Source organism: Aotus nancymaae, unplaced genomic scaffold (assembly GCF_030222135.1).
Source record: "Aotus nancymaae isolate 86718 unplaced genomic scaffold, 86718_ANA_hifiasm-v0.15.2.pri h1tg000003l, whole genome shotgun sequence".
Lineage (NCBI taxonomy): Eukaryota > Metazoa > Chordata > Mammalia > Primates > Aotidae > Aotus > Aotus nancymaae.
Window position 1 is genome coordinate 889,224 of NW_026988414.1, and position 14,606 is coordinate 903,829.

The 14,606-nt window shown below is 40.2% G+C and overlaps 1 protein-coding gene across 1 annotated transcript in view; it reads right to left on the reverse strand.

The window, feature by feature from the left end:
- Window positions 1–14,606, reverse strand: part of NUP214 (nucleoporin 214) — a 101,202-nt gene that overhangs the window by 35,960 nt on the left and 50,636 nt on the right. Inside the window, exons 24-27 of the mRNA XM_064376949.1 lie at window positions 14,449–14,548; window positions 6,352–6,427; window positions 4,785–4,863; window positions 2,894–2,984 (exon numbers count right to left, since the gene is read on the reverse strand). Coding sequence (XP_064233019.1) covers window positions 2,894–2,984; window positions 4,785–4,863; window positions 6,352–6,427; window positions 14,449–14,548 — 346 coding nt within the window. The remainder of the gene's footprint in view (window positions 1–2,893; window positions 2,985–4,784; window positions 4,864–6,351; window positions 6,428–14,448; window positions 14,549–14,606) is intronic.

The following is a 14,606-nucleotide window of genomic DNA, read 5'->3' on the forward strand; positions in this document are numbered from 1 at the left end:
AAGGTCTGGCGAGACAGAAGCACTGGACTAGGGAGAGCCTCTCAGGACCCGCATCAAGACCAACGAGCATGTTGGAGAGCCCCATCCTGCAAGGGAAAACAATGAATAGAATGAAACAGAAGGCTTATCTCTGTCATTCTGACAGAACTGAGTTTTAGGGCTGGGAAAATTTAGTTCAAAAACTTTCCAACTCCTTTCACCATCCTCTCTCTCCCTCTGTACATTTTCTTTACACTGTAAGTGAAGACACCATGGCTAAGGAAGAAAATTCCACACAAGTGTGAATCAGAACAATTATTCACTGTGATAAAAACTCAGGCCAGGCGTGGTGGCTCACATCTGTAATCCCAGCATTTTGAGAGGCTGAGGCAGGTGAATTCCTTGAGCCCAGGAGTTTGAGATCAGCCTGGGCAACATGGTGAAACCCTGTTTCTACAAAAACCAAAACCCAAAAAATAAGCAAAAACAACAACAAAAAAACTCCAAAACCAAAACTCAAAAATTAAAAACCAAAAATCAGCCAGGTGTGGTGGCGTACACCTGTAGTCCCAGTTATTCGAGAGGCTAAGACAAGAGGATCACTCGGTTCTAGAGGTGGAGGTTATAGTAAGCCATGATTGCACCACTGCGTTTTTTTTTTTTTGAGCCAGAGTCTTGCTGACACACACACACACACACACACACACACACACACTTCAAATCAGATTTTAAACTAGTTTTAAAATATAAGGAACCAAGCATATCAAAAATAGTAAATAATGTAATAACTTAAGACACTTTTGATCATCACATTAAAAATAAAAACGTAACCTTTCTTGGTGAAGAAATTTTACCTAATTAAGAGTCAAGCCATTGATTCAATGACTCCAACTTTTCCAAGTTATTTTATAAATGGGAAGAGGGCCAGGCGCGGTGGCTCATGCCTACAATCCCAGCACTTTGGGAGGCTGAGGCGGGTGGATCACTTGACGCCAGGAGTTCAAGATCAGCCTGGCCAACATGACAAAACCCCATCTCTACTAAAACACAAAAATTAGTCGGGTGTGGTGGTACACACCTGTTATCCCAGCTACTTGGGAAGCTGGGGCATGAGAATTGCTTGAACCCGGGAAGCGAAGATTGCCATGAGCCGAGATCTCACTACTGCACTCCAACCTGGGTGACAGAATGAAACTCTGCCGCAAAGGGAAAAAAAAGGGTCGGGGGTGGGGAGAATATCATTTCACAGAAGCAAAGATTATTATCCATCTTTAAGGATGTGGTAATTCTTGGCACTGACCTACTCTTTAAAATTTGCTCCAAATTACCTTTGGGAAGTATAAAACATAATGATTTATAATAAAGAAAAAATACGTATTATTACTTTTGCCCTCAAATAATATTCTAATACCCTCTTTTCTCCTAACGTGTTAGCCTGAAGGACATTCAAAAAATACATTAAAATCAGGAAAAAGAGACTGTGGTTAGTATGATTCCAGTTACAAAAGCATAAACTGAAGAACTTAAGAGGCTTTTCTAATGGAACTGAATGCACAATGCTTCAACAGCAAAAAAATCTTTTGACACGTTTTGATCTCAGTTCCACAGAGTCTAACCGCATCACTGCAGGGAAGAGAATGCTTCAGCAGCTCACACAGGTTTCAAGATGAGTGCTCATAGCACAGAGAACAGGCACCTTAACAAAGGCTCATCTTGAGATGAGGTTTCAAAGATTCTTTCATTTTTAAGAACAACTCAGCTTTACAAGTACAGTCATCACTTTTGAAAAAAAAAAAAACGGAAACAGATTCTTCTACATCTATATAAAACCTCAAATTTCAAATGGCGATTATCTTTCGTTATATTCTCTAAGAAGTTTAGTATATTGCACTCTCAATGCAGTAAGCCTATTTTATTTTATTTTTTATTTTTGGAGACGGGGTTTTATTCTGTTGCCCAGGCTGGAGTGCGATGGCGTGATCATAGCTCACAGTAACCCCAAACTCCTGGACTCAAGGGATCCTACAACCTCTGCCTCCCAAGTGGCTGGGACTATAGAAGTAAACCACTGCACCTGGTTAATTTTTAAATTATTTTTGTAGAGACAAGGTCTTGCTACGTTGCCCAGGCCAGTCTCCAACTCCTTGGCCTCAAGCAATCCCCCGACCTTTGCCTCCCTCCCCAAGCTTTAGGATTATAGGCATGAGCCAAACATGTTCCATGTTTGTCCAGCAAAGCCAATTTGAATGTCACATCTGGCCCCCAAAATGGTGTCAGAATGGAAACATCTCAGTGTGACAAACTAGACGAACTATAGAATTTAACAGACTCACGACCCAAAGAAAATGAGGCTTAGGCAGAAAAAACAAAACAGATACACAAATATGTAATAAACATGTATTGACTTGAAATGCAAAGGGAAAATCAATTTATATGAGAACATTAAACTACTGCCATTACCATCAGATGTATTAATGCCGTGGTAAGAACTCTGGGTTCATACACATTTAATAAGTATGTAAATATATCTCCAAATTTTTTTTTTTTTTTTTTTGAGACAGAGTCTCACTCTGTCGCCAGGCTGGAGTATAGTGGCACAATCTTGGCTCACTGTAATCTCTGCCTCCTGGATTGAAGTGATTCTCCTGCCTCAGCCTCCCCAGTAGCTGGGACTAGAGGTTCCCACCACCAGGCCCAGCAAATTCTTGTATTTTTTAATAGAGATGAGGGTTCACCATGTTGGCCAGGATGGTCTCAATCTCTTGACCCTGTGATTCCCCCACCTTGGCGTCCCAAAGTGCTGGAAATACAGGTGTGAGCCACCATGACTGGCCAAATATATCTACAATTGTAAGGGGAACTGGGGGAAGCTAATTGCTAGTAATATACCACAAAACTTAAGTTCATTACTGACCCTGATGGAGAAAATGAGAAAGGCTTGCTGAACTGCCCAGAAGCAGATGGGGTTGAAGTCATGGTTGTTTCTATCTTGGCTGTCCCTGGCCCTGAAATTATGAAAAAAAAAAAAAAAAGAATATTACAAAAACACAGAAACATCATTCCAGTGTAGAATTCCCTGTAGCTCAGCCTATGTCGTGCTGCTCAACACCGCATGTGCCTTCTGTGACACATCAGGGGCCATTGATAACCCAGCAAGTGAAAATAGAAGACCTCCTAATGAAAGAGAAGACTTCATGATCAGCAGTGAATGGTAAATCTTGGAAATTTCTTTGCAAGTCACACTACTTGCCTAGACATGCATAAAGCAGTTTCTTAGGTTTCTTTGAATCTAACTTCAAGAGTGACAAAAAACTCTCCAATGAAGTCCTTAAAAAAAGTGAGGGTATATGATCTTTCAAAAACTTTTTCTAAAATATTAGCCAGAAATAGAAATAAATTTCTTAACTTGAATCCTGAATAATTCGAAATTTTGACAATTCCACTATAAAATTTTCCTTTTAACATAAAGCTTTAGGCTGAAGTTGAGAAGTGCTGGATACCTCTTTCTCATGTGAGGCGTACATGATACCAACTAGGGTTTCATATCATTCTGAATTCTAGAATACAACTCTGGCTTATGCAATAATGGCTTTCTTCTGCAAGGAACAGTTGCTAAAGATAAACCCAGTATTCAATCAGAAAGTTTGGGATTACAGAGAAAGTCAGAAAGATTGTATAACTGAGATTATGAGAAGCAGGCTGCTAATGTATGAAGTTCAATTCCTAACAGAATTTGCTTGAAGACCCACTTAAGAGCATGACTGAAACAAAAGCCAGAATCCAGAGTGTAAAAATGCAGTACTGCAGACAACATAAGTAATTCCTTGCAACAGGAAGTAATACAGGCCAAATTAAGTAGGCTATAATAAAGGAGCCAACAAAAGGGGACACTGAGGAAGACACACATGAAAATTAGGTTATAAATAAGTAAAAGCATTCTGCATCAAGTTGGTTTGGGTAATGACACTTGGACAAAGTGTCTGGTCAAACACTCATGCACTGTGAAAACCAAATTAATAAGAATTATGCTTGAGTTAGTGTAGAAGTTATTTGGAGAAATAAAAATCTCATTGATATTGACTCCTTATATACTGTGAAATCTTACATCTGTTTTACTTTCTCTACCTTATAGGCTCTTTAGTTGTCACTGTGAACCAAGAGAATTTTTAATTCCTTTCAGTGGAAGTAATAGCGTTTAGCATTCTGATCCACTCCTCTCTCAACTGTGATCATCCAACAAGGAAGAAAAATATAATACTATTGCTTCATTTTAGGAAAAGAATTTAAAGGGAGGTTTTTCTCCTATTGCTCTATCATTTTTCAAACTAACCTCAAAATTTCAGAAGTCTACATAGCCATCAAAGGGCACACTAATTTCCTAGAATTCTTCATTAGCTCCTGTCTATGGCCATACTACCTAGCCTGAATGCTCCCAATCTTGTCAAATGTGACTCCTGTTTCCTACAGCAACTGCCTCAGTGATCTAGAACAATAACCTCTATTGTGGAGTTCTTCTTTCACCTTTATTTTCAAGAAAATAACAAGGAGAACACATGGACACAGGGAGGGAAGCACTATACACGGGGGTCTGTTGGGGGGGAGGGGGGATAGTGGGGGGGTGGGGAGTTGGGGAGGGATAGCATGGGGAGTAATGCCAGATATAGGTGAAGGGGAGGGAGGCAGCAAATCATATTGCCACGTGTGCACCTGTGCAACAACCTTGCATGTTATTCACATGTACCCCAAAACCTAAAATGCAATAAAAAAAAAAAAAAAAAAAAAAGAAAATAAAAATGCAAATTGACCTGAAGCTTTGTCACCAGATGATAACTGACTGGATGCTGGTGTAGGCCCAGATGGTTTTAGGGAATTCATTAGAGACCCCTATAACAGAAAACAAGCAAAATGTTTATGTTAAACCACTAACCGTTCTTTATAACAAAGAAACATGTAAAATGTAAACGTAAAAATATAATTTAAAATAAGCAAGCACAAACACTTTTAAATTACCAAAAAGAAAAACAAACAAAAAAAAGTCTCAATTTAAGTAACCACATGTAAGATCATATTAAAGGATGAAAATAGAAATACTCTGCGAGCTCCAAGAAGGCAGTCACACTGGCCTAGTTCACGGCTATCTTCCCAGTGCCTAGCACAGTGCTTGACGCATCAAGAGCACTTGCATATTAGGTGGATTAATTAATGAATGAGTAAATGAATAAAATAGTTCTAGCTCTCAAAGCATTTAAAATAAGGTTAAAAGCAAAAGCAAAACTGTTTGACTTATCCATCTCCAGTCAAGTTCCTTCACTCACTTGTCATGATTTACGCTTTATCATGTGTTTTTCATGGTGAACACAAATACCTCCAGAAGAAAGATCAAATGCTAAATGCTTAAATGCCATTTTAAGTTATGGTAAACTAAGGAACAGAGACATATTTGAGAACTTACAGTAGGCAAGTCCTGATATCCCATCTCAAATTCTGATCTCAAACACAAACTACTCATCTCAGACACAGACGTAAGAGTGGCAGATAAACCAGGATTTCTTAGGAAGAGTTTCAGCACTCTCCTGACTGACCTTCCAACCATCCAAGCAATGGACAGGAGGAAGTCAGAAGCCTTGGGTCCCAGCTCTGGTTCCACCATTTTACTTATTGTGAGAGTTTATGTTAGTCATTCAAGCCTAGGCTGTTTCACCAGTGAGACATATCTAAACACCTATCCTCCTACTGTACATGGTTGTTGTATGGATTAACTGAGATAATGTTAAAGTAAACTACAAAGCAAAATACCTCATATAAAAATGTATGGCATGAGAATCATGACCCAAAATTACTAGGTACAGAATGTTAAATGGCCTATGAAGACAGTATCATGTCCCAACTGACCTACTCTGATTAACAGCCATGTCAAGACTGGCATGAATTGTGGGGAAAGGATCATGGGCCTTTATAAGACTTATGATTCATTTAAACAAAATCAGGACTTAAAAACAGTATGGTCTTCACTTACACAGACAGACACAGCGTGAATGTTAAAGTACAAATCAGGCCGGGTGTGGTGGCTCACACCTGTAATCCCAGCACTTTTGGAGGCTGAGGCGGGTGGATCATCTGAGGTCAGGAGTTCAAGACTAGCCTGGCCAACATGGTGAAATCCCATCTCTACTAAAAATACAAAAATTATAGCGGGCGCCTGTAATCCCAGCTACTTGGGAGGCTGAGGTGGGAGGATCACTTGAGCTTGGGAAGCAGATTGCAGTGAGCCAAGATCATGACACTGCACTCCAGGCTGGGCAATGGAGAAAGACTCCGTCTCAAAAAAAAAAAAAAAACCCAAAACAAAACATATAAAAATCAGTAAGTTACCTGTTTGGCTTGGTTAGCAGTCACTGGGGTCAACACTGGGTGAGGTGTTTTGGCTGTGGAGTAGGGCACTGAAGAACTGAAAAACACACAAGGCATATACTCATAGAAAGGCATAACTAGGTAAAAATCACATTCATTCTCAAGCCAACCTTCTGTCCAATATAGAATACCAGTTTTGGGTAGGATACAGATGCATGGGACCCCATGCCAACTCATTTGACATTTTTTTGAAGAATAAATTTTTAAAAATGAACTTTGGGTTTTAGCATGAGAGTCAAAGCAGTGGCCTTAAACTTACTTCCTTTCTCCAATCCTAAGAAAAAAATTAGCAGCCATTCAAGAACTAGATCTTTTTGTTATCCAGAGTATAAGCCTGAAAGGATGATCCGCAGGCTCTGTGGGAAGCATCTAGTTCTCTGCCACCTATGCATCCAATTCACTGCTACTCCAATGGTGCTACCCAAAGAAGAGATCTTAGCTTCTCAGAGCAGCTATCCCCAAGAGCCCAGGGCTCACCAGGTCTGCATCCAAGGGATTCAAATGTACCACTGTTCCATTCCCAACCTGCATCTTTGCTACAGCATGAAAAGTATATCCCTATTCGCAGAAAGAGCACTCATCATCTTTTGTTAACTCTGAAATAGGTGAATACTGTATGCAAGGAACTGTTATTTCAATAACTAGTGTTCACATATGGGAAAACTACCTGTTAGTGCAATCACACACAAAAGTTCTTGGCTCCTAGGGGCAATTTTTTCAACCAATTTATCTGTTGTCAGCCCAGAGCTACTCTGACTGGTATATATAGCAGTAGTAGTTGTAGAACTCGGTTATTTTTCAGAGTTCCCCTAGATAGATTTAGGGAGGATTTGTATTTTCTATCAAAAAATTAACTTAGAAGATAAGAGATAGGCCCGTGCCTCACAGAAGAAAATTATCAAACAACTTAACAAACCTTACAAGCACACTGAGATTCTTGCTGGAATAACACAGAATCTTCCTAAACAGACTTTATTAGATTAAGAAAGAAGAAAAACTGAACTTATGTTCAATGAAACAAACCCCATTTCATGCTTCTGCTGAAGCCAGAAGCAGCTATATATGTGCATCTCTCTGGAGAAACACATCCCTGTTCCCCTGAGATAGCTTACCAAGCAGGTAATACAGGTACAGTGCTCCCCACCTCACCTCTGCTGAATCTGTACCAGAGGAAAAGAAGGTGTGAAACTGCTGGGCCCTGAGCAATACCTGGGCGGACACAGCTGACTTGCTTAGAGCAAGGGTTTGAGCTCACAAGGATCACAAGGGAAAGGAAACTCTTTTATGCTTACCCAAAGACAAACAAATCAGAAATAAAAATAAAAGCAGCAATTTAGCCAAATTTTAGAAAATTTTTTATAGCCAAAATTCAGTTGTGACATGATAGTAAATTATACATGAATAAAACTGATTGTAATTATTGTTCTATTTACCTGTGATAATGCTATGCATCTCCTGGGTATTCTAAACCCCTAAACACACAAAATTAGGATTCATAGTACCTACACCCCAGGCCATGTGACACCCCTGCAGAGAAATGCTCTTCAGTGCAATCAGCCAATAAACGAACTAACAGATCAGATTCAAGAAATCTCTACCAAGATCCAAGACAGCAAACGGAAAAGAACAGTATACTCTCAAACAAGCATGTTCAAAGGTTTGGGCATGATCATGAACCAAAACAATGGAAATCAATAGCTACAAATGTTCAAGATACAGAAAAGTCAAATTCAGAAGTACCCGTACTTTAGATGACTTTTTTCTACGTTTTAGCAATATGGAGCTGAAAAATATCAGAAATTCATCTTGATATTCTTTGTTCTACACATGCAAACAAAATCAAAGGACTGTAAAGAGAAAATGGTGTTGTAACAGAGCCCCAAAGAGACATCTCTTTACTGAATGAGTCTACAAATGACATGGACATTACTGGCAACACTAAAGCTCCTGGTTCAGAAATGAGCAACAGAGGCACGGATCACTAAGAGTTTGGAAACTCAGGTTCTTGGGGAACATTAAAACACAGAAGAGTCATTTTTTTTTTCTGTTTTTGGCCACACATTACCAGCACTACATGCCAACACAGGCAGACAAATGCGTACATGTTCTATGGATGTGTACTCTGCACACTTATAAAATTGGGTTGTGAAGCATTAAAATGTCACCTAGGCCCTTTGCTGTTGGTCCCTTCAACTTTAATGAACTTTAACAAGGTAAATACTCATCTCATTGTTGTAAAAGGCCTCAACTTCCTGCTCTTTAACTTATTTCAGGATTTTAAAAAGCACAAAAAACAAGAGACCTGGTTATGTTTTATTTTGGTAAATCTTAATCGCTCTCACATGCATCTTTAACTTATCAAGAGTAACTGAAGAAACAAATCAACAGGGAAAAAGAATCGAAATGATGGAATATACTGAAAACAAACACTCCATATTCAATTCTTGGGAGTGCTTGATGTCTGTCGATGGAAATATAACTGCCACCTATTTTCTCCATTGGTAAATTTAATGTCTTCAAGACACATTCTCCAAAATAGTATCCAAAAGTTTGTTAAAGCAAATTGTATTTCCTGCATGAATGTTTACATGCTAAGTAACTTAAATAATGGAAGTTGGAACTGCATTAGAGCTTTGAAAAACGCCACATTAAATATGAAAAAAGAGGCCAGGCGCAGTGGCTCATGCCTGTAATCCCAGCACTTTGGGAGGCTGAGGCAGGCAGATCACCTGAGGTCAGGAGTTTCAGACCAGCCTGGCCAACATGGCAAAACCCCATCTCTACTAAAAATATAAAAGTTAGCTGGGTGTGATAGCGGGCACCTGTAATCCCTGCTACTTGGGAGGATGAGGCAAGAAAATCACTTGAACTTGGGAGGCAGAGGTTGCAGTGAGCCAAGATAGCACCATTGCACTCCTGCTCTGGCGACAGAACAAGACTGTGTCTTGGGGAGGCTGGGGGCGGATGGGGAGGGGGAGATAGTCAACTGTTCATAACAATGTGTCATGAGGTTTACAGTACAAGTGGAAGTAAAATGTACAACAATAGCATAAAGGTGGTGAAGGGAGAAAACAGAATACTGTTGTCAGATTCTCACACTATTCTTTAGTAATATAATATCACTTGAAGACAGTCTGTGATAAGTTGAAGATATACATTATAAACCCTAATGTAGGCACTTAAATAACACCAAGTTACAGACAATAGTCAACAAAAAAGATAGAATCATAAAGATATTCAATCCAAAAGGCAGTAAAACTGAACAACAAACAGATGGGATAAACAGAAAAAAAATAGCTATGTAATAGATTTAAACCCAAACATGTCAATAATTGCACTTAAGGTAAATGATCAAATCACTCCAATTAAAAGTCCCAGATGGTCAAGATAAAAAAAGGCAAGCTAAGGCCCACTACATACTGTCTACAACCGTGGTCTCCAACCTTTTTGGCACCAGGGACTGGTTTTGTGGAAGACAATTTTTTCCACAGATGGACAGCAAAGGAGGGATGGTGTCGGCATCAAACTGTTCCATCTTAGATCATGAGGCTATAATTTTATATTTTATTCAGTTGGATTATCATTAGAAACACGCAATTTAGATCTTTTGCATGTGCAATTCACAACAGGTTTCATGCTCCTATGAGAATCCAGTGCTGCCCCTGATGTGACAGGGGATGGAGCTCAGGTGGTGATGCTCGCTCGCCTGCCGCTCACCTCCTGCTGTGTGGCCTGGTTCCTGAGAGGCCACAGCACTTACTGGTCTGCAGCCCAGGGTTGGGGACCCCTAGTCTACAAGAAATCCATTTTATTAAAAAAAAAAAGTTTTTTTTTGTGGTAAAATACACATAACAAAATTTGCCATCATAAAAGTAACGATTTTTAAGTGTACATATAGTTCAGTAGTATTAAGTACATTCACATTGTGCTACAAGAATCCCATTTTAAATAAAAAGACAAAATAAGTTGAAAGAAAGGATGGAAAAGATATGCTGTGGTGCTGGGACAACTGGATATTCACATTAAAAACAATGAAGTTGGATCTCTACTTCACACCATTTACAAAAATTAACTCCAAATGGATCAGAGACCTGACATAAATAGGAGCTAAAACCACAAACTTTTCAAAGAAAACAGGTGTAAATCTTTATGACCCTGGATTAGGCAATGGTTTCTTACATGTGACACCTAAAGCACAAACAACAAGAGAAAAAAATAGATAAACTGGACTAGATTTTTACCTAATTTTAAAGAAGGGCAAAGGAACTAAATAGATATTTCTCTAAAGAAGATACAACTGTCCAATAAGCACAGAAAAAGATGCTCAACATCACTAGCCATTAGGGAAATACAAATCAAAACCACTGTTAGTGTGAGATACCATTTTACACCACTAGGATGGCTATGATCAAAAAGATAGTCAACAACGAGTGTTGGTGAGGATGTGGAGAAACTGAACCCCATACATTGCTGTTGGGAATGAAAAATGGTGCAGGACCTCTATAAACCAGTTTGAGCTATGTGATCCAGTGATTCTACTCCTACATATATACCCCAAAGAACTCAAATAGACACTGTCCACCAACATCTTCCCTGACCTCACCCCCCAGCGTTCTTCCTCCTGGCTCGCTCTTGAACTTGTAGACATGCTCCTGCTACAGACCCTGTGCTTGGAGCTTTCTTCCCTGAGATATTCATGAGACCTGCTGTCTGTCCTTTCTCTTCATTCAAAGGTCACCTTCCCAGGGCCACCCTATTTAAAATTATAAAACCATGTTCAGACAATACTCCCTAATCCTTTTCCCTGCTTTAACTTTCTCCATCACACCATATCACCATCTAGTATATTATATATTTTACTTATTTATTTTGATTATTGTTTGTCTCTCCAAACAATCATCAGTCTGTTAGCTTTTTCAGTCTATTTTGTTAACAACAAAATGGGTAGTTTACCTCCAGCACCTAAGAACAGTATGTGGCACCCAGAAAATGCTCATTAAGTATTTGTTGAAAGAATGAATAAATGAATGACTGCACACCAAAACTTCTCAAAGGAATGTTGTATCTGGTGTACTTTGGTACAACTAAACAAAAAAATAAATAAAATAAAAATCCCACCTCTTCTAACCTCATTTGCCCCACTTTCTTCATTTTCCACTTCCTTCCTGCCAGGACTCTAGTCATTCCAGCCACCTTTCCACTGCTTCTCAAACATGTCCTGCCCTTTCCCAGGTTTTGGCTTTCACACTTCCTGCACTCCCTTTTCCAGCACACTCTTCTCACCACTCTTTGCCTAGCAACTTCTGGTCATCATATAAATTTCAGCTAGAAGATCTTTTTCATCAGACTGCCTTGTTTCGGCTTTCCTAGCACCCTGTACTCCTCCTTCATTGACCTTACTACATTACAACTAAATAAGCGTTTGTGTAATTGGCAGTTTCCCGGCTGTCTTCTTGCTTGGTATGTCTTATTCACTACCACATCTCTAGTACCCAGGGAGGCATCATGCTCACAGCAGATGCTGGGTAAGAAGCTGCTGGTCAAGAGATGGAGCACTACAAAGGAGTTTGAATAGCTGGGGGTTGGCGCCAGATAAACACTCTTCCAATGAACTGAATGGATGAGGCCAATGAATATAAAATACACCAATGGCAGAAATATGTAAGCTCACCCTATAATAAACCTTCTGTAAAATACCACTGAGAAAAAGCTAGCTGCAAAATTAAATACTTAAAATACACTTAGGAAACTACTGTTTAAAAGAATCTGAAGTTATTTTACAATGAGCATATTCTCTCGATCTTTCCTGGGGAGCGGTGACAGTATATATCAATTTTCATTTTTCAATTTATGTTTGGAGTTTACCTTTTCTTCAATAAATGATTATTGAAAAGCAATGCTTCTATGTTTCAGGCACCATGCTGGGCACACACATGAAACAATTATACCACAGTCCAAGTCTGTGGAGAACAGAACACTTTAAAGTTTCTTCAAGATTTCTTAAGTCATCTGACATTTTTTCCTGTCAGAAAGAGTAAACTCATTATTATTCCTTGAACAAAGCATTCATCAAAGATCAGCTCAGATGAACCATTTAGGGAAATGAAGCTTGAGAAATGGAAAAGCAGAATCTCCAAAAGGTGCTTCTCATACATGGTTAGTATGCTAGCACCGAATGTATCTCAGAAATCCCAGATAATACTTCCTGTACCTCTTACGTAACATTCTGCCTTTCGGTGGCTTTTCCCTGCCTTCCCTATGTTGGGAATCTGGCTACAGTTCCTAAATGCTAATGCATAGCTCTTTCCCTTGAAAAGTTTGCAACAACCACAAATACCATTTTGGTCCAAACAGCATACCAAGGCTCCGAGGTCACTATAAAACAGTAATAGAGAAGGCTTGTTTTTTGGCTGTTAGTATGGCCCTGAGATAACTAAAAATTTCTCAAACAAGTAGTGTTGATAAACAGAACAACATGGAAAAAAAGAGGCCAGTGGACCAGTGAGGCAAGGCCACTTGAGAGAGGGAAAACAGAGCCATGGCAGATCTGCTCTGTGGGACTGTAGAGGGTGGGCACCCTGTGGAGAACCACAGTCTGTGGCTGCCCTTCTTGCCGCTAGACTGATCATGGGTACCAGATACTAACTCCCTGAAATCTGATACTAGTCTTCAAGATCCCCATGTTCTAAGTGCGGAAATGTCCCTTAACTCTTCCCTATGCCACAGGGGATGGTGGCTGGTCTAAAGGGATCATGATCGCAAAATATGCAGGGTAAAGCAGGGCACAGGCATGTTCTGTGAACCTGCCCCGGGCAGTGGGAGGGAGTCAGCACCTTGAATTCTGAACACAGATGAGGACTAAAGACAAGTGAGCTAGGCACAGTGGTTCCTGCCTGCAATCACAGCACTTTGAGAGGATGAGGTAAGAGGATTACTTGAGCACAGAAGTTTGAGACTGGCCTGAGGTGACATGGTAAGAACCCCATCTCTACAAAAAATAAAAAAAATTAGCTGGGTGTGGTGGCATTGCCTGTAGTCTCATCAGCTACTTGGGAGGCTGATATGAGAGCATGGCTTGGGCCAAGAGGTTGAGGTTACAGTGAGCCATGATCATACTGCATTCCAGCCTGGGTGACAGAGTGAGACTCTGTCTCAAAAAACAAAGAAACAACCACCACCACCCCAACAACAACAAAAATAAGTGAGCTCCACCAGCAATGACTTAGCCCTCAAACATGGCATGGCAGAGAAGCTAGAGTCTCCAAACAGAGCTGCTGTCTTTTAAAGGATTTTTTTTTTTTTTGAGATGGAGTCTTGCTGTTGCCCAGGCTGGAGTGCAGTGGTGCAATCTCGGCTCACTGCAACCTCCACCTCCCGGGTTCAAGCGATTCTCCTGCCTCAGCCTCCTGAGTAGCTGGGACTACTGGTGCATGCCACCACACCCAGCTAATTTTTGTATTATTAGTAGAGATGGGGTCTCACCATATTGGCCAGGCTGGTCTTGAACTCCTGACCTTGTGATCCACCCCCACCTTGGCTTTACAAAGTGGTGGGATTACAGGCATGAGCCACTGTACCCGGCCTTAAAAGACTTTTTTTTAAATACAAAAGCAAAAGAAATGGGAAGAACAGAAATACCTGGAGAAGGGAAATGAGAAAGTGTCACCCTTGAGATTACAGTTTCCAGAATCAAGTCTGCATCAGACCCAAAGCATCAACTCTGGAACCCCCAGGTCAATTAAAAAGAAAAAAAAGAAAAATCAAACTGCACACCTAATGTGTACCACACAGACTTACACATGGCAAACAAAAACAGCATACAGCATCAAGATAAACTTTAAAGGTTTGGGAGCCAACTGTCACTGGCCAGTTAAAAAGGACAATCTCCTGAAAACACATCGTGTAGGCAGGCTTAGCGGCATGCCCCACACGCCCTTATAACCTAAGGCCGGGCAGGAAAACCAGACTGTGTCAGTGGCGCTGCTGCCCTCTGCAGGCAGTCCACCGTGACTACAGAAGTAGCTAGGGGCTGAAACACACTGTAAAGTCAGAACACACCCCATCGCTGCAGAAGGAGTTGCAGGGTTATTCTTCAATTCCTGCACATTTACCACTTGAGGGACATTCTTCAATGTTGATTCAGTCAAAGTGCTTACGGCTATTTAAACAGAGAAAAGAGAACACCATATTAATTCCAGTAAAGGATAAAAAGTTCT